At 41.3% G+C, this 19,939-nt stretch overlaps 1 protein-coding gene across 1 annotated transcript in view; it reads left to right on the top strand.

Annotated features, from left to right (window-relative positions):
• Positions 1 to 1,388: 1,388 nt before the first annotated feature.
• The window catches only part of METAP1 (methionyl aminopeptidase 1), a 62,268-nt gene continuing 43,717 nt past the window's right edge, over positions 1,389 to 19,939 (top strand). Inside the window, exon 1 of the mRNA XM_070614208.1 lies at positions 1,389 to 1,706. Within this exon, the coding sequence (XP_070470309.1) occupies positions 1,593 to 1,706 (114 nt within the window). The 5' untranslated portion in view covers positions 1,389 to 1,592. The remainder of the gene's footprint in view (positions 1,707 to 19,939) is intronic.

The raw sequence follows: 19,939 nt of genomic DNA, 5'->3' as shown, positions 1-19,939 counted from the left end.
GTGCATAGGTCCACACCCGGGATCCCAATCAGTGAACCCTGGCTGCTGAAGCAGAACTTGGAACCTGGGAAACCCTGACCCACCAGGCCGGCCCCAACATTGGAAAAAAAAAAAGGAATATACTCTTAGTAAAAGAGTATTTAGAGAAGCCTTGTTTATAATATCTAAGAATTACAAATAACCTAAATGTCTATTATTAGTGAATTTGGTTCAGTAAATTATCCATACAATATTCTGCAGAAATTAAAATTATGTGGTAAAAATATACTCAACCACATTAAAGGAAGTTCACAACATAATTGAAGAAAGCAGGTAACTAAATACTCTGCAGCATGTAGTCCAGTTTTTGTTAAAAAATATTTTATATATATGCACACATATATAGCATATATACATATATATATATACATACACATAGGCATTTATTTGGTGGTTGATTTCTTTTTGCTTATGTGTATATAACATTTTAAAATTTATTACTTGATTTTATCACATTATTTGTACTGCTTATATATAGCAAAATAAAGTTATTTAAAATAAAATATGAGCTTTTCTTCTCTATTAAATATGGAAAATTGTTCTAAAAATATGGATTGGTTAACACAAAGTTCACAGCACTTAGCTGATGATCAATAATAGGAGTTCCTCTCTCCTCCCTAGTGACAGCAGGTATTCAAGCACGAGCTACAAAATGGCAGATCTGGGATGTGGTTGGAGATAGAGACACCAGGTTTGCATCAGATGACCTCTAAAGCTCCTCTGAACTCTGACATTTCATGATTAATACGATTCTCCCCTTTCTGCCTCTTAAACAATCAACTGGGAATAACACAAAAAATTATTGTTTGTGCTGAGTATCTAGTAGCTGTTGTGTTACTATTTCCAGCACGGTAGACTGTGAAGGGAGTCGGGGGGGTGTGGGAAAAAAATGGGGCACGAAGGAGGACCAACGCAAATCTCAGCCCACCTCCTCACTGACAGCTCTCCGGCTCCCTTTTGCGATAATAAGCCGGGGTCCCTGGGCCTCAGAGCAGACGGTGTCAGTGAGAAACAGAACTTCAAAGAGAGAATTAGCTCCCTTATCCACGGGTGGACCAACGCAGAGGAGCGGAGAGCCCTTTCCCACCGCCTGGGTACGTGGGGGACACTTAGGACCCCGCGGGCCAGTCAGCATGGGGCGACTGGGAAGCTGCCTCTCTAGGCACAGACAGCGCGAGGCGGGAGGGCCCCGCGCGCCGGCCGCACCCGGCTTTCTGCGCCGGCGGCGGGAGGCCGCAGTCGCGGGGTCAGCGCGGGACGGCGCCCGGCAGGGTCTCGGCGGCGCTCGCCCACGACCCCCACGTGCGCGCCGGCGGCCGGGAGGCGGGGCGAGGGCCGCGGGGCGGGGCGCCAGCTGCGCGCGCAGGGGGGGCGGGGCGGGGCGCGCAGCGTGGTCCCCGCCGGAGGCGCTCCGCCTCTTTTCGCGCCCAGGCCCGCGGGCCGCGCTCCTCCCCCGGCTCGGCTTCCCTGCCCCCTGCCCTCCCTCCGCCCGGCCGTTCCTCCTCCCTCCTCCTCCTCGTCCTCGGAAGGCGCTACTCCAGCAGCCAGGCAGCATGGCGGCCGTGGAGACGCGAGTGTGTGAGACGGACGGCTGCAGCAGCGAGGCCAAGCTCCAGTGTCCCACCTGCATCAAGCTGGGCATCCAGGGCTCGTACTTCTGCTCGCAGGTAGACGCCCGCTCCCCCGCGCCGCCGCCGGCCGACCCCCTCCCCTCTCCGCCTGCCCTCGCGGCCGGTCGGGACGCTCCTCCTCTTCCCCGGGCGGGCAGCCGGCCGCGCTTCTTCCGCCCGCCTCCGCAGCCCGCCGCCCCCTCCCGCCTCCGGGGACCACGGGCCCCTGGGGACCGGACCAGGCGGGGCGCACGCGGGGCGGGGGCGCTGTCTGCCGGGCCATGAGGGCTGCTGGCGGAAGCGGACTTGCCCCGAGTCGCCGGGCCGCGCTGGGGCGCCGCGTTTAGGGGCCGGTTCCCGCCGCGCATCTTCTGCCCCGGCAGGGGCCGCCAGGTGTGCGGGCCGCCGGGACAGGTCGGGGCGCCAGGGAAAGAGGGCAGCCCAGCGGGCTCTGGTCTTGGTCGCGGGGGGCTGCGGGGCCGGTGGTCACCCTGGTCCCGGCAGGATTGGAGGTCGGAAGAGACCCGCCGGACTTTGAGGAGGGGGCTGCCTGAGGACGGTGGGAGTCACAGAGAGGAGGAGTGGTGGCTCCAGCCCCACCTCTGTCTTTCGGTGCCTCGACACTTAAGCAACTTTGAGGGTGAGGTTGGAGAGGGGTCTGTGTAATTCATTCTTTTCCTTTGGCATCCCAAATTATTGATTTAGCACCCCTTAACAGTATGTCGCCTCGCTTTTACTGAATTTCCCACTGATTGAAAAGGACAGTTCCATTAAGGGTTATGCTTCAAGGCGGTGGTGAATGTTAATAAGTTTTGTGCAGTGGAGCAAACAGCCTTGAATGGGGTCCTGACTGAGACGTGTGCCCGCGTCGATGTTCCCTGAAGAGTCCTAGCGTTGCGGCCGGTCTCCCCGCTCAGAACGCTGGCGGGGCGGCGGCGTGGCTCTCAGCTACAGCCCACGTCCGTCGAAGAGACGTGAATATTCAGGTATTGAATTGGTAGTGTCCTGCGGGGAGAAGAGCATGAACAGAGAGTCTGAAGGCCTGGTCAGGGCCCTGCCCTTGCCAGTTAGTGTGCGAACTTGAACTAGTCGAGTTACCTAACCTTTCTGAGCTCCAGTCCTACCACTGTACGGAGGGGAAGATGATACATTTCCTTACATATTTCACAAGGTTGTTCTGAGACCCAAATTATCTAACGAGTGTGAAATGTTGGTAAAACCTAAGGCATTTTTTTTAAAAAAAGTAATGCTGCGGTACAATTAACACTGCTATATATAAAAATATAAATGAATAGAATGAAAACAAATATATAAGAACAATAAATACAAATAATATAGATATTTCAAATATAAAATATATAAACGTGCAGATGTATATAAAATAAAATCCTTAAGATCACAACACTTGTAGATAAGCCATTGTAAGAGGTCCTTGCTATGTTGTATAGGTCTTGTTTTTAGATAGGATTTGATCCTTGACCTTGTTACTATCTTTTGGAAAAAGTTGCACATGGAGAAGTGTTGCTCGTTCTAAAAATAGCTTTGGGACTACTCAACATGTATGAGTCCTTTTGTTTCTTTAAAACTTTCAAATTCTAATTTCTTGAGGCCCACGTGGGACCTGGACTTAAAACAAAAAAACACTAGTTTGCTTTTGGAAATTGTGTACCATCTGAGTAGATCAATGTGATTTACGTTGCGTTTAAAGTTAGGTGGCAGTTTGTAATGCTAAATGAATTAATATGTACAGCCACTTACCTGTTGAGGTTTTAAAAAGATCTTGTGAATCTGTATTCATGAAGCATAGGTGATATTCTCTTAGGCATGGTATTGGGTAGAAAGAAAGTTGACTCATTGGGGTTTGTGGGAAAATGCAACACATTTGTGAAAATATACAGGGTCTATTCACTATGACAGGATTGGAGGTATTTCATGTTGAATTCTGCAGGTATGTTTCTGGTACCACTGCTATATCTCTTGTCAGACAGATCCTGAGTGGCTCTCACAGCTGTCGCTCTTCATTCCTGTTACCACCTCCTATGATCAGTTTTTTAAAATTTCTCACTAAGTCGGTTGTAGTGGTCTCTTAATTCATTTACCTACTGTAGTTCCCCACCTTGCAAACACCCACAAAAAACCAGCCAAACAAAGCCTTTTGTACAGAAGGTATTTTTCCCCTAGCGTAACAGTCTGCTTATCCCCCATCCATAACAGAGTTACCATTGCTTGCAGGATTCTAGCCCCATAAGGACCGCTTCTGAGTCTAGCTTTATTCTCTTGCACTAAACAGAGGTTGTATTTTTACTCTTTTCTTCACCCAAAATGTTACCTGTCTTCTGAAATCACAGCTATTCTTTTGGTCCCAGCTTGAGACTTTGATCAAATCACAAACTTTTCCTAAGCCAGTTTCCATATCTGCAATGAAACCAGGGCTTCTCTTTGCCACTTCTCTGATCATCTTTACCAGAAGTGATCTGTCTTCTCTCTACTCCTTGCTTTTCTGGTCCCCAGCCTGGCTGGCTGGCCAGCTTGTCTTTGAACAAACTGAGAACAAAACTGCAAGAGGCCGTAACAGAAGTAAGCCTTTCCCAGCTGCTCTGTCACGCTACCTTGTTTATTTCATTTATAACATTTTATACAGTCTAATTATCTCATTTGTTTTCTTATTCATCTGTCTTTCAGTCAGACGGTGAGCTTCATGAATGTTATTTTGTTCACTGTCCTATTCTCATTTCTCAATGCAATGTTCTCTGTGTAGCAGCTGGTCAATAAATGTTTGAATCAGTGAATAAATGTATCAAAAGGCAGAATAGAGAGGTAGACGGCTAGATTTGAATCAGGACTCCATCATTTACTCGCTGCGTGACTTTGGGCAAATAACCTGTTTTCTGTCACATGCTTTTGAAATGGGGCCATTAATAGTACCTACCTCAGGGTTTTGGTGAAAACTACTAATTGTATGTAAAACACTTAGCACATTAGTAAATTTAATCAATGTTAGCTCTTTTTATTGTTTTACTATGTTTTATGCTTAAGAAGGTAAGAATATTTTTATCTAAGATACTTAGTTTTAAGAAAAGTTTTGGTCCTTTAAGTGAGTAAAACTGTGGTACTTGAAAATTGAGTTTTTCAAGAGTTCCTGAAGTTGATTGTATTTCTTTATAGAAGCGTTCATTCTTATTTAATGTTAGTTTATCTATGTCTTATCTTTCCTAGGAGTTTGTGAGAGTTTTCTGAGGATGGAGGCTGTGCTTTACTCATTTTTGTCTTTCTCCTAGTGCCCTTGCACACAGTAGGCACTCGGTACATTAAATGAAAGAAAAGAATTCGATGGGCCTGAGAAGGCAACCAAGGAGCATTCAAGCCCTTAGTGAACAGCCTGGGGCAGATATTCTCTTGTCCTTAAAGGATTGGCTGAGAGGGACCTGAGTGATTTGCACCCATTTATAAGGCACAAGAACTAAAAGGTAGTATAGTGTAAGTGGAAGGAGACTGGGTTTGGAGTCAGACCTGGGTTTAAATCTTTGCTACCTTGTCCTTGGGTAAGTCATCTCCTAATTTCCTAAGACAGGGCTAACGGTGCACCCTCTTCATTGAGTTGAGGGGAAGGTGAATAAGAGAGAACGTGCAAAGTGCCTAGCACAGTGTTCAGGAAATGGTTTTATTATGCATGTAGCCTCATCCCTAATACTATTACAGTCAGTTATTAGGAAGGTTTAAAAATGTTTAAGAAGAAGTATCATTTGTTTATGAACATTTTGAGCAAATCCTTGCAACAGGTTCTTTCAAGGAAGCGGTGGCAAGGTAAGGTGATTAACTAACTGGGTCTCCAGGAAGAAAGTGAGTGGCTGGCATCTTGTAGGTTGGAGTTGGAAAGTGAGGAAGGAATTGCCCTTCCAACATGGAACATCTTTGAAATGCAACCCTCCCTCTGAAACTCTTTCTCCTTTGGTAACAGAGTTCTGACAATGTGCAGTGTTTTTGAAGCTCATCTTCATTATCAATGGAGATATTACCACATTCTACTTTTTATTTATAGGAATTTTCTTTAAATTCCTCACATTACCTCAGACCACCCCTAGATAGTTCTGTAATATAGGCGATTGGGTACAACTGTCGTAGCTTCTTATAGGCAAAAGGAGATGATGAGGGTATAGAGAGATTGTGATTTTTTTTTTAAACAAAAATAAGTTTACTAATATCTTTCTTGTAGAAAAATTAGAAAGTACAGGTGAAAAGTTACCCAGTGATAATTTCTGTCAAATTTTTGTTGTGTATTCTTATAAACATATTTATGTATTGTTACATACATTTATGTGCAGATACTTAGGTATGTTTTTATAAAAATCGCACCATAATATGCATAATCTTAGGGAATTTGCCCATCCTTATGTCTTAACCAACAAATTGGGAGTGTCTGTCATAGCTGCATTTATATTGTCCTTTGTAATGGTTGAATAGTATACTATGTTATAGATTTACTGTCCTTTATTTTCTCACTTATGGTTGAATTTAGTTTCTTTTCAACTTTTTAGTTGCTATTAACTTCTCTTCAATAAATTGTCCTGTAAAATTTGAATCATTTTGATTTACTCAGGGACATAAAATAATGATAGGACTGGTACATGAACCCAGGATTGAACCATCCCAAGCTGCTGGTAGTTCTCGCAGTGGAGTCAATGACTCATTAGTGGTTTGAGGGCCTTCTGGTGGTCAGTGAGGATCTCCTTTTATTGACATGCTTGTGTTGTAAATATTTATGTTGGGGTTTGGCATGAAGTAACACTGATGTTCCAGTACAAGTTGTAAAAGCAAGCATCCTTTCCTTGGTAGGTAATCCAAACTTGAATAGGTCTTTTAACTCTGAGTTACTTTTTTAGGGCTTGAAGGGCTATTGGAAGAAGATGTGGTCTTATACTGTTCATATAGTTTGTGGATGGAAGTTTTAGTCACTTTTTTTGTGCGTGTGTGTGAGTCTTTTCACATTTGGCCTACTTGTCAACTTTTTAGTTTGGTCCTAGTAAATTTGATGGGGGACGGGCACATAGCACACAGCTAAGCACATACCCAGCTCTAGATGTTAGGAGGGAGAAGCAGTAGTGTGGTGACTCCTTCTGTGTTAATGAGGAATTGTTTTTGGTGTTCACAGCAAACATATTTAGTACATGTAATGTAGGCACAAATACTCTACCCAGCAACCATTGGGATTCTCTCCATATTAAAGGTTTAATGTAATGGAATGTAAATATAATTTTAACCCATTCCGCTTGATCCTGAGTCTTCCTGACCTCACACTTAACATGAAGCTTTCTCTTATTCATGCTTGGGCAGGGAGTGCTCCCACCTCAACAATTGTAAGTCTTTTTATTTTGATTTCTTTGACTGGGATCAGTCTGTGTCTCTCTTTGAATAAAAAACAATTCAGCACACTCTGTAAGCCGGGCCTGCCTTCCTCAACATGTGTGTTTGAACCCAGGAGAAGGGACGCTGTGAAACTACCCCTGATTTCCATGTTGCCAATAAGTTCTCTCCTTGCACCACTATTCACCGTAGCTAAGTTGTGGAAATAACCTAAATGTCCACGCACAGATGAATGAATAAACAAAATGTGTATATATACAGTGGAATACTAAAAAAAGGAACTCCTGTTGTATGCCACAACATGTATGAAGTTTGAGGACATTATGCTAAGTGAAATAAGCCAGAAAGACAAATATTGCTTAATTCCACTTACAGGAGGTATCTAAAGTGGTCAGATTCATAGAATCAGGGTGGAATGGCGTTTTCCAGGGTCTGGCAGGAGGGGGAAATGGGAAGTTACTAATCAACGGGCATGAAGTTTCAGTCAAGCAAGACAAATAAACTCTAGAGATTTGTTGTTCAACATTGTCCCTACAACAATGAAAATTGTATTGATGCTTAAAATTTGTTAAGAGAGTAGACCTCTTGGTAACATGTTCTTACCATAAAAAAAGTTCTCTCCTGTTTTTGTCTCTAGTAGCGTACTTGTTTTTTTTGGAGGCCTGAGCTAACATCTGCTGCCAATCCTCCTCTTTTTGCTGAGGAAGACTGGCCCTGAACTAACATTCCTCCACTTTATATGTGCCCATTTTCCTCCACTTTATATGTGGGACGCCTGCCACAGCATGGCTCGCCCAGCGGTGCCATGTCTGCACCCGGGATCTGGGCTGGCAAACCCCTGGCCGCGGAACCGCAATGTGCGCACTTAACTGCTGTGCCACCGGGCTGGCCCTGTAGCTTACCTGTTTTATTGCAAGGTCTAGTAGGGACTTCTTCCTGATGTACCAGAGCTGTGCCATGTCTGTTGGAACACATTCCTGAAAACCCTGTCAGCTGGGGTCTGCTAGTGTGGTATTTATCTGGGTCATAGGCTCAGGCCTCTGAAGAGTGGTTAGGATATAAATAGTAAGTAAAATTATGACTTCAGCAATTTCCTTACCATCATAAAGTGGGAGGCAGCAGAGACTTCTCCATATTGTGAACCTGTATTTAATGATTCTGCCTTGGTAAAAGGTGCAAAAGGCAACTCTCCATCACATTTCAGAGGTTACCCTGCTTTAGCCATCAAGCTTTGAGCTTAAATTATTCAGTGAAATATTAGATATAAGTACTGTTAGGTTTTGGATATAGCATGGCTTTTTGTTTTGTTTTTTTTCAAATTGGGATTTATTTTATTCCTGATTATTTTGCTAAATGGTACTAGTGATGGGTTTGACTATTTGAATACTGATAACTTTGCACTGTTCATTACTAAACAAATGTAAAGGAGAATATAAATGCAGTTATTATGTGAATAATTTAGTGAAGCTTTTTTTTGTGTGTGTGGGGAAGATTGGCCCTGAGCTGATATCCATTGCCAATCTTCCTCTTTTTCTTAAGGAAGATTGTTGCTGAGCTAGCATCCGTGCCAGTCTCCCTCTATTTTGTATGTGGGATGCCACCACAACGTGGCTTGATGAGCGATATGCTGGGTCCGCATGTGGGATTTGAAGGATCTGAACCTGTGCACCCCAGTCTGCCGAAGCAGAGTGTGCGAACTTAACCACTACATCACCAGGCTGGCCCCTTGGTGAAGCTTTTGAGTCGAAGTTTAAGTGTCTTAAAGTCAGGATCTTAGAAATAGGTTTTTGTTTTTCTTTTACTAAATTGTTTTTATTAGCTGTTGAGTAGAGCAGAAAACAATTAGTAGATCATCCATTAGATCTAAAAAAACATGATACAGAAAATGCTTGTATACCTGCCACCTAACTTACTGAAAACTATATTACTAGAAGGACAGGTAAAACCGGAAGGTTCCTGTGTCCCTCAGTTAAGAGATGCTCCCTCTACTGAATTTTGTGTTTATCACTCATTTGCGTTTCCCTGTGTTTGATTTCTTAGATAATGCATTGTATATTTTGGATGTTCTTGAAATTTTTATAAGTGAAATCACTGCAAGTATTCTGCAGCTTGCTTTCTTTGTTAACATTATGTTCCTGAGATTCATCCATGTTGCATGTACTTCTAGTTCATTTGTTTTCATTGCTGTATGGTATTCCAGTGAATTAACATATAACAGTTTATTCGTTCCTTCAGTAATGGAAATTTGGGTTGTTCCAGGTTTTTGCTATTATAAACAGTGCTGCTCTAAACATTCTTGTATGTGACTCCTGTGCCTGTGTGCAAGAGTTTCTCTTAGGTTTACACCTACAAGAAAAATTCTTGGATTATAAGATATGTTGTGTTCAGCTTTGTTTTGATGCTGCCAAATTGGTTCCCAACGTGATTGTACTTATACTCCCATCATCAGAAAGTTTATATTGTTCTATATCCTAGCTAGGACTTGATGTTAACAGACGTTTTGATTTTTGCCAGTCGGATCTTTTGTGTTACTTAATAACAGCATTCATTGGGCTATTTCCATATCTGTAAACCTGCAAAAATTACACTGACCTCAAGGGACTTATGGTTACTTGTACAGACAGGAAGTAAATGATGAGGTGCTAAGTGAAAGTTGTATTTATTCTTAATTATTTTACAACTTTATTGTTTCCCTAGCTTTTTATTGTGAAAAACTTCAAACAGAAAAGTTTAAAGCAGATTATTAGAACTAATTGCAGTTTGCCCACCACCTGAATTAACATTTTGCTCTATTTGCTTTACTTATGTATGTTTGTGTGTGTATTGCATTTGTCGAAATATTTTAGAATAGGTCACAGACAGCATGATACCACACCCATTAAATATTCGACATGCATCATCTAACGACAAGGACATTCTTCTTTCTTAACTACAATGCCATGATTACTTTTAAGAAAATAGGCAAGAAATCCCTAATATCATCTAATAGTCAGTCCTATTCAGATTTTTCAGTTATCCCCCAAGCATCTTTTGTAGCTGTGTTTTTTTGTTTTCTTGAATCAAGATCCTGTCCCAGCTCACAACTAGCATTTGGTTGTCCCATCTCTTAGTCTTTTAATTTAGAACAATCCTCTTATCTTTATTGTCATGTTGCTGACTTTTTTTTTTTTTTTAAGGATTTTATGTTTTTTCCTTTTTCTCCCCAAAGCCCCCCAGTACATAGTTGTATATTCTTCGTTGTGGGTCCTTCTAGTTGTGGTATGTGGGACGCTGCCTCAGCGTGGTTTGATGAGCAGTGCCATGTCTGCGTCCAGGAATCGAACCAACGAAACACTGGGCCACCTGCAGCGGAGTGTGCGAACTTAACCACTCGGCCATGGGGACAGCCCCTCATGTTGCTGACTTTTTGAAGAGACTGATCAGGTGTCTTGTAGAATGTCACACATTCTCAATTATCTGATTATTTCCTCTAATGTCTTTAAGTTGTTCTTTCATCCCCTGTATTTTTTGTAAGCCAGAAATTAGGTCCAGAGGCCTAATTAGATTCTGTCAAGATTCACTTGTTTAGAAGACTCATAGGTGATGCTGCGTACTTTGCATTGGATCACAGCAGGAGGTACAGAATACCTGGTCATGCCACTCCTAGAGGCTACCAGCTCACTGCTGTAAAGATACGTTTTCCACTTTGCAATTGCCATGGAATCTGTGGGATGATGATACTCCGGCACTGTGAGAATACGCACTTCTTCAACAGTCTTTCTCTTGGTGGTTTTAGCATCCATGATGAGCCTTGCCTGATAGTTATTTCAATGGGGGTTACACATGGTAATTCTCACCCTGCCCTCATCCCCCATTCTATCATTTAATAGCTGATTTTTTTCCTATGCGGAAGTTTTTCCTAATCAACTGGTAAATAAACTATGTTCCACCTAAAAATGGTAGTATAATATTCTTACTAAAAAGACATGAAATGGTAATATACCGATCACTTCCAGTGGTCAAAAATGTTTGTTGTTGTTTTCTCATTTTTCGGTTTAGGGATCTTTGGACTTTTTTCCTTCATTGAATATTAAAATCAGTTACAGTCCGTATTCTTTTTTTTTCTTTTTTTAAGATTTTATTTTTCCTTTTTCTCCCAAATCCCCCGGTACATAGTTGTGTACTTTTTTTTTAGTTGTGGGTTCTTCTAGTTGTGGCATGTGGGATGCTTCCTCACCATGGCTTGACAAGCAGTGCCATGTCCGTGCCCAGGATTTGAACCGGCGAAACCCTGGGCTGCCACAGCAGAGCGCGCAAACTTAACCACTCGGCCATGGGGTTGGCCCCAGTCCCTATTCTTTTTGATGTTTAGATTGTCTCAAATTTGGTCAGTGGTGCCACTGTGAAAGTGGCTTCTATATCCTTTTGATTGTCTCAAATTTGGTCAGTGGTGCCACTGTGAAAGTGGCTTCTATATCCTTTTGACCCTCCTCCATTAGCCTCTGATTGCCTCCTAGCTTTCTGGCACGAGACAAATCAGGTTTACTTTGTAATTTCCCTATCCGAGATCTGGAATCAGTCCTGTCTCCAAGGAGCCCTTGTTTCTGGTAGGAATGTCTTAGAAATCTACATCTGGGTCCTAAGTGTGCTCCATGGTGCTGAAGTGTCCTTGCCTGGAGGAGAATGGGTAGTGACATATTCGAGGAACTTTGCTGATGGCTCTGTGGAGGACACAGATAAAACTGCCAAAGGGCAGTTTTTCAAAGAGGCATGCTAAATAGGTGAAAAATGGTATAGGTAAGGACAGGTCCTAGAAGGTCTCCTAAAGGAGGCGGGCGAGTTAAGAACTGGATTTTAATGAATTAAAAAATAAATAAATAAAAATAAGAAGGTAAATAAAAAGGAGTGTATTAAGGCAAAGGAGAGGACATTCTCTCCAGGGAAGGATGTGTTTGTGGAAGTAGGAGCAGGCTGAGGCATGCATGTTACAGCGAGTACATTAGCTGTACTGTAGTGAAGAATCCAAGCACAGAAATATAAGGACGTACAATGATGGTTAGCAGGGGTAGAGACCTGTCTGTTCCATTGAGTATGTTTTTTCAAAATGTAAATATCTCCTTTTGCTTTTCATTAGAAAAAGCTCTACATGACTTTTGCTTAAATTTAAAACAGAATCGTATATGGTCATGTCACTTAATGATGGGGTACGTTCTGAGAAATGCATTGTGGGGCAGTTTCATTGTAGTATAAACATCATAGAGTGTACTTAAGCAAACGTAGATGGTGTAGCGTACTGCACACTAGGCTACGTGGTACTAATCCTCTGAGAACTCTGTTGAATATGTGGACCATCACTGACTCAAATGTGGTTATGTGGTGCATGGCTGTAAAGTGCAACTCCGTGATCATATCCTGAGAGAATGTTAACAGTTTGCTTTATTATTTTTCCAGACTTTCCAGACTGTGTAATACATTGAGTTAATTTAAGAGTGTGGATACTCTGTCAAGAGGGCCTGCATTTAAAACATGGCTTTGCCCTTAATTAGCCGTCTGTTTTTTGAACATGTTAATTAATCTGTCTGCACCTCAGTTTTCTCCTCTGTAAAATGGGATAGTAATAATAGTACCTACCTCTTAGAATTGTTGTGAGGATTAACTAACTGCAGGTGTGTATTAACACACTTACGATGTGTTACGACATAGTAAGTGCCTAAATCAGTGCTTGGCATACAGTACAAACCCTGGTGTCAGCTGTTGTTTTTATTTTTTCAAAATAAGAATGGGATTATTGGTCTGTATTATATACAGATATACAGTTTTGTAACTTACTTTTTAAAAAAAATGTATCTTATTGTGGTAAAAAACACATAGAAACTTTGCTATCTTAACCATTTTTATTTTTTTTATTTTTTATTTTTATTTTTTTCCTTTTTCTCCCCAAAGCCCCCCGGTACATAGTTGTGTATTCTTCGTTGTGGGTTCTTCTAGTTGTGGCACGTGGGACGCCGCCCCAGCGTGGTCTGATGAGCAGTGCCATGTCCGCACCCAGGACTCGAACCAACGAAACACTGGGTCGCCTGCAGCGGAGCGCGCGAACCTAACCACTCGGCCACGGGGCCAGCCTCCATAGTTGTATATTCTTAGTTGTGGGTCCTTCTAGTTGTGGTATGTGGGACGCCGCCTCAGCGTGGTTTGATGAGCAGTGCCATGTCCGTGCCCAGGATTCGAACTGACGAAACACTGGACCGCCTGCAGCGGAGCGCGCGAACTTAACCACTCGGCCACGGGGCCGGCCCCCTATCTTAACCATTTTTAATGGTACAGTTCAGTAGTGTCAGGTATATTTACAGTGTTGTGAAACAGCTCTCGACAGTATCTTACAGAAGTGAACCTGTATACCCATTAAACAACAACTCTCCCTTGCTCCCTCCTGATGCTCCGTTCTACTTTCTGTCTCAATGAATTTGACTGTTTTGGATTCCTCATGGAAGTGGAACCATATAGTATTTGTACTTTTGTGACTAGCTTATCTCACTTAGCATAATGTCCTCAAGGTTCATCCATGTTGTAGCATGTGGCAGGGTTTTCTTCCTTTTTAAGGCTGCAGAGTATTCCATTGTATGTGTACACCACATTTTGTTTATCTGTTCATCCTTGGTGGACAGTTGGGTTGCTTCCACCTCTTGGCTTTTGTGAATAGTGCAACTATGAATGTAGCTGCACAAATCTCTCTTTGACCCTACTTTCGGTTCTTTTGGATATGTATCCAAAATTGGGATCATTAAGTAGTTCTAGTCTTAATTTTTTGAGCACTTGTCATACTGTTTTCTAGAGCGGTTGCACCATCCCACTATGCTTTTTACATAGTGGTTTATAGTTCCGCCAACAGTGCACAAGGGTTCTGACTTCTCCAGATCTCCACCAATACTTATTATTTTCGTCTTTTTTGATAGTAGCCATCCTCTTGAGTGGGAGCTGTTATCTCATTCTGCTTTTGATTTGTGTTTCTCTGATGATTAGTGATGTTGAGTACCTTTTCATATGCATGTTGGTCATTTGTCTGTTGTTTTGGGAGAAATGTCTATTCAAGTCCTTTGTCTATTTTTTAATCAGGTTATTTGATTTCTTTCTAGTTGAGTTGTAGGAGTCTTTTGTATATTCTGGATATTAACCCCTTATGAGATATGATTTGCAGGTCTTTTTTTTTTCCATTCCATAGGCCACCTTTTTACTGTTGATTGTGTCGTTTGATGAACGAAAGTCTTAAAGTTTGATGTAGTCTCACTTGTCTATTTTTGCTTTTGTTGCCTGTTTTTTTGTCATATTCAAGAAATCATTGCCACATTCAGTGTCATGAAGCTTTTCCCTTATGTTTTCTTCTAGGAGTTTTATAGTTTTGGGGCTTATGTTTAGGTCTTTAATCCATTCGGAGTTAATTTTTGTACATGGTGTAAGATAAAGGTTCAGCTTCTTTCTTTTTGCACGTGAATATCCAGTGTTCCTGGTACCATTTGTTGAAGAGACTGTCCTTTCCCCATTGAGTGGTTTTGGCACCCTTGTCAAAGATCATTTGACTTATATACATGAGGGTTTAGTTTTGGGCTCTGTTCTACTCCTCCTTAGTCTGTGTATCTGTCTTTATGGCAGCACCACACTGTTCTTTTTTTTTTTTTGAGGAAGATTAACCCTGAGCTAACATCTGCTGCCAATCCTCCTCTTTTTGCTGAGGAAGATTGACCCTGAGCTAACATCCGTGCCCATCTTCCTCTGCTTTTTATATGTGGCATGCCTGCCACAGCATGGCTTGGCGAGCAGTGGGTAGGTCCATACCCAGGATCTGAACGGGTGAACCCGGGGCTGCCGAAGTGGAAATTGTGAACTTAACTACTGTGCCACCAGGCCGGCCCCAAATGCTTGGTTCCCATCCCTGGGTGGGCGCGAAGTACCACACTGTTTTGATTATTGTAGCTTCGTAATATGTTTTGAAATCAGGAGATGTGAGTCTTCCAGCTCTATTCTTTTTCAAATTGTTTTGACTGTTTGGGGTCCCTTGAGATTGCATGTGAACGTTAGGATGATCTTTTTCAATTTCTGCAAAAGAATATCTTTGGGATTTTGATAGGGATTGTGTTGAATCTGTAGGTTGCTTTGGGTAGTACTGAGATCTTAACAATATTAAGTCTTCCAATCCATAAACATGGGACGTCTGCCCATTTATTTGTGTCTTTAGTTTTTCTCAGCAGTTTTGTAGTTCTCAGTTTAAAAGTCTCTCACCTCCTTTGTTAGGTTTATTTATAAATATTTTATTCTTTCTGATGCTATTGTAAATGGACTTGTTTTCTTAATTTTCTTTTCTGATTGTTCATTGTTAGTGTATAGAAACAGTTCGTTTTTGCCTGTTGATTTTGTATCCTGCAACTTTATTGATTTTATTTATTAGTTCTAACAGTGTTTCAACTTTAGAATCTTTGGAAGTTTTCTATGTATAAGATCATGTCATCTGTTAACCAAGATATTTTGCTTTTACTTTCTTAGTTGGATGGCTTTTCTTTTTCTTGCGTAATTGCTGTGGCTAAGACTTGCAATACTCTGTTGAACAGAAGTCGTGAAAGTGGGCATCCTTGTCTTGTTCCTGGTCTAGAGGAAAAGCTTTCATTCTTTCAGCTTTGGCTTTGATGTTAGCAGTCAGCTTTTCACATACAGGCATACCTTGTTCTGTTGCACTTTTCTTTATTGTGCTTTGCAGATATTGCATTTTCTACCAGACCCTCCACCAGCAAAAAGATTGACTGGCTGAAGGCTCAGATGATGGTTAGCATTTTTTAGTAAGAAAGTGTTTTTTAATTAAAGTATGTACTTTGTTTAGACGTGATGCTATTGCACACTTAATAGACTACAGTATAGTGTAAACATAACTTCTACATGCATTGGAAAACCAAAAGATTCATGTGACTCACTTTATTATGATATTTGCTTTATTGCAGTGGTCTGGAACTGAACCTGTAGTATCTCCAAGTTGTGCCTTTGTGGTCTTTATTATGATTCTATTCCTAGTTTGTTGAGGTTTTTATCACGAAAGAGTGTTGAATCTTGTCAAAGGCTTTTTCTGTATCAGTTTAGATGATCATGTGGTTTTTGTCCTTCATTCTATTAGTGTGGTGTATTACGTTAGTTAATTTTTATATGTTGAACCATCCTTGCATTCCTGGACTAAATCCCCTGTGGTCATGGTATATAATCCTTTTAATTGCTGTTGAGTTTGGTTTGCTAGTATTTTGTGGAGGATTTTTGCGTTAATGTTTATCAGGGATATTAGCTTGTAGTTTTTTCGTGGTGTCTTTGTCTGCTTTTAGTATCAGGGTAACACTGGCTTCATGGAACGAATGCACTGGAAGTTTATCCTCCTCTTCATTGATGGTTGAGTCTTCTCTTTTTCTTAATTTGGCTAAGAGTTTGTCAGTTTGCTGATCTTTTCAAAAACACCAACTTGTAGTTTTGTTTGGTTTTTTTTTTTTTTTTTTTAGTAATCTCTGCTGTAATCTTTATTATTTCTTTCCTTTGGCTGGCTTTAGGTTTGGTTCTTTTTTTCCCTAGTTCCTTGAGTTGTAAAGTTAGGTTGTTAATCTGAGATCTTCTTTTTTAATGTAGGTATTTGTAGCTATAAACGTCCCTTTAGCACTGCTTTTGCTGCATCCCGTAATTTTTGTTATGTTATGTTTTTGTTTTCATTTTTGTGAAGGTGTTTTCTAATTTCCCTTGTGTCTTCCTCATTCACCCCTTGGTTGTTTAAGAGTACCTTGTTTAATTTTCACCTATTTGTGGATTTTCTGGTTTTTCTTCTGTTTTGCCTTTTTTACAGCTTAAAACATTGTAGACTTCTTTGTATGACCTTATGTAAGGTTAATTCCATTACTTTTGATGACTGTGTAGAATTCACTGGCATGGTAGAATCATAATTCATCTAACCCATTTTATATTGATGGATATCTAAATTCTCTTTAATTTTTCACAATTATTAGTAATATTCTATTGAGCATTAAATTGCATATATGTTTGCTCCTTTGTCAGGTTATTTTCTTTGGCTAAATTTCTGGAAGTGAAATTGCTGGTTCAAATTATGTTTTTGTGTGTGGGTACATATGTTTTTGTGTATTGAGTATTTGCGTACAGTATATTTTGATATATGTAGCCTTCTTAGTACCAGTTGACCAGTCAGCACTCTCACTAACGTTATATAGTGTGTTTGTTTGCTCCTACCCTCATCAACATGAATTGCTGTTAGTTTTGAGATTGTGGCAAAGAGAAAGATAATACAGGTTCTGAAGGGGATAGGAGTGGTGGGTAGGTGGTCACATTATGAAAACCATTTGATGTTAATTCTGGGAGCACCTTGTAGAATGGTTTGGAATAGGAAAAGATGAGAAGAGAGGAGAGGGCCGAGGTAGGGAGAAAAGTTGGGAAGCTGTTTTGGTCGTTGGCAGCTCAGTAGGGCCTAAAGGAGGGTGGGAGATGTTGGGATTAAATACACAAGAAGAGTGAAATAGGAAATGACTGTTCTGTCAGAGAAATGGAAACACACACCTCTTAACTCTGGTGGTTCTTTTTTCCTCTCTGGTGATTCACAATCCTGGAGTTAAATAAGAATCACCTACATAGCCTATCCTCAGGGATTCTGATTTAATTTGAGGTGGGGAACAGCATGAGTATTTTTAAGGAAAGGCTTTCCAGGTGCTTCTAATATATAGCCAGGACTGAAAGCCACACTGCGGCATATCAGCTCCTAAAACTGGTAGACATATGTTGATGCTAAAGAAAAAGTGTGTTCTCTTGGGGTGAAAACTCAAGTTTTACATACTAGTTATAATAGGTAATCAATAGACAGTGCTTTGGCTGTATTAAATAGGTGGAGAACAATGCAGTGAGACAAAGTGCACTCAAATGAGTACAGAACAAGTACATGTGACCTGTTAGGCTTGGGGGTGGGATGGGCAGTGGTGTGGACACTTTGTGGGGAAGGAAGAATTTGAAATAGACCTGAAGGGATAGGTAAAGCTGCTGAGGACACAGATTAAAGGTGTGTGTCAGGAGCAGGTAGACCAGGCTGTGGAAGGGAAAGTGTGGTGTTCATCTGGGGATCTCTAGGTCCAGTTTAGTTAGGTCATTGGTATAGTTTTCAGAGAGAAGGAGGGAAAGATTGCCCAGTTAAGGCGTCAAAGGGTGATTCTTCAGGGAATGGATAGTCACTCAGGGTTTTGAGTGGTCCTAGTCTGGTAATGAATGGGAGAAGAAACAGAGTGAGGTTGTGGTTTAGAGAAGGAGCAGTGCTCAGTCTTGAGAGTTATTAGGAGATATGGGAATGTGCTTGACGCCTCAGCGATTTTGAAGACCACGACCTGGTTGGTTCATGGCCTCGGCGAGTGAGAGGAAGGTGGGTGTCCTTATCCAGGTGAGAAGTGTTTGTTACGAGTATTTGATTCCTTCATTTACGTGAAGCCTCATGTATCTTGAAATACAAGCGTTTAGCTAATTAAGCTGTTTTGTGAGACCTTCCCCCAGTTTATTTGAGGATAATCCTATTAGTCCTCTTATTAAAAAGCTGGGATTTGATGAAAGTTTCATGAACCACTCTGGTTCATATAAAGCACTCTGCAATCCTCTGAGGAAGGCAGTTTGGATAGCTACTCTTCAATGAATGTGTGGAATTTCAAAATGTTAGTTGATGGTGGCTACAATGAAAATAAAGTTGGGAGGAAAATTGATGTGGGACAGAGTTGATCCAGGGCATTGTAACCTTCTTCAGAATACCAGGTAGTCTGAAAAATCCAAAGCATGTTCTGCTTTTCCAGGAGCGTGTTCATAATCTTGTTGAAAGTGTTCTTTGCTGAAGTAAAATCAAGGATGATTATTTTTAAATCTTGGTAATTGCTCCATAGCTTATGACTTTAGGATAGATATGAAAAGAAAATAATTTTCCATGAATACGTAAGGTGTATCCTAAGTGGTGGTCATTACATATTATCTTGAGTTTTTTACTCTGTGCACCATGAAGTGAGAACGGAGGAGAAGGGTTATGAAATATGGTTCTTTTCAAAAATTTATGCTGCTTTTAGTTGACCAGAGAAGCACGTCTGCAGTAGAGAATGATTGTTAACTGAATTGTAGAGGCAGTAATTGCTAAAGAGTTTAGAAGTGTCATTTCTCACTGTGGGACAGGAGAGTTTCACAGAGAAGATGGTGTTTAAAATCACTTATTGTTGTGTCTCCTGTACTCTTGAAGGAAGATAAGGTTTGAATGGAGGAAATATACATGTCTTTGCTGTGTACTTGAAAGACACAGGTAGAATTGGGCCCTGGAGGGCAGTACCAGCTCCCTGCTCTCAGGTCAGTCAGAGCATCTCTTTTCTCTGCTTTAAATACTGAAGATTGTTCTATATTTCCTTTGACAAGAGTTCAGTGATCAAAAGGGGTAAAAAAGGAAAATGGAACCTGCTCTGATACACTCCAGATGGCAAGCATTTGCAATTAAAAGTGAAAAGTCTTTGTTTAAAATTCAGGAAGATTGGGTTCTGGATGTAGTCACGTTGTAAATAACATTACCTTCTGAGTGAAGAAACTAGGAACAATCAACAAGTAATGGTGAATGTGTAGACATCCCCACTGTGCAGGGTGGGTCCCTGATGACGACTTAGGAAGGAAATGAGATTGATGTGTGAGAAAGGAGTGATCTGATTGTCCTCTTCGTGCCCCTCTGTCAAGCCTAGTTACCAGAACGGTGATGTCTCCTAGGAAAGAGCTGAAAGAGGGGCTCTGTGTGTTTTGGCCACTGCCACTGTGCGGATACTCACTTAAGGGCAGAGAGGAACTTGTGGTCATGCTGTCAGCAACAAAGTGTAAATATGTTGCCTTAATGTTGTATTAGTTGTTTTCATGTCTGCTTCAGATGACAAGAT

The sequence above is a fragment of the Equus przewalskii genome, chromosome 3 (genome assembly GCF_037783145.1).
Source record: "Equus przewalskii isolate Varuska chromosome 3, EquPr2, whole genome shotgun sequence".
NCBI lineage: Eukaryota > Metazoa > Chordata > Mammalia > Perissodactyla > Equidae > Equus > Equus przewalskii.
Note: the sequence above shows the minus strand (reverse complement) of the source record. Positions and strands in the feature narration are given on the sequence as shown.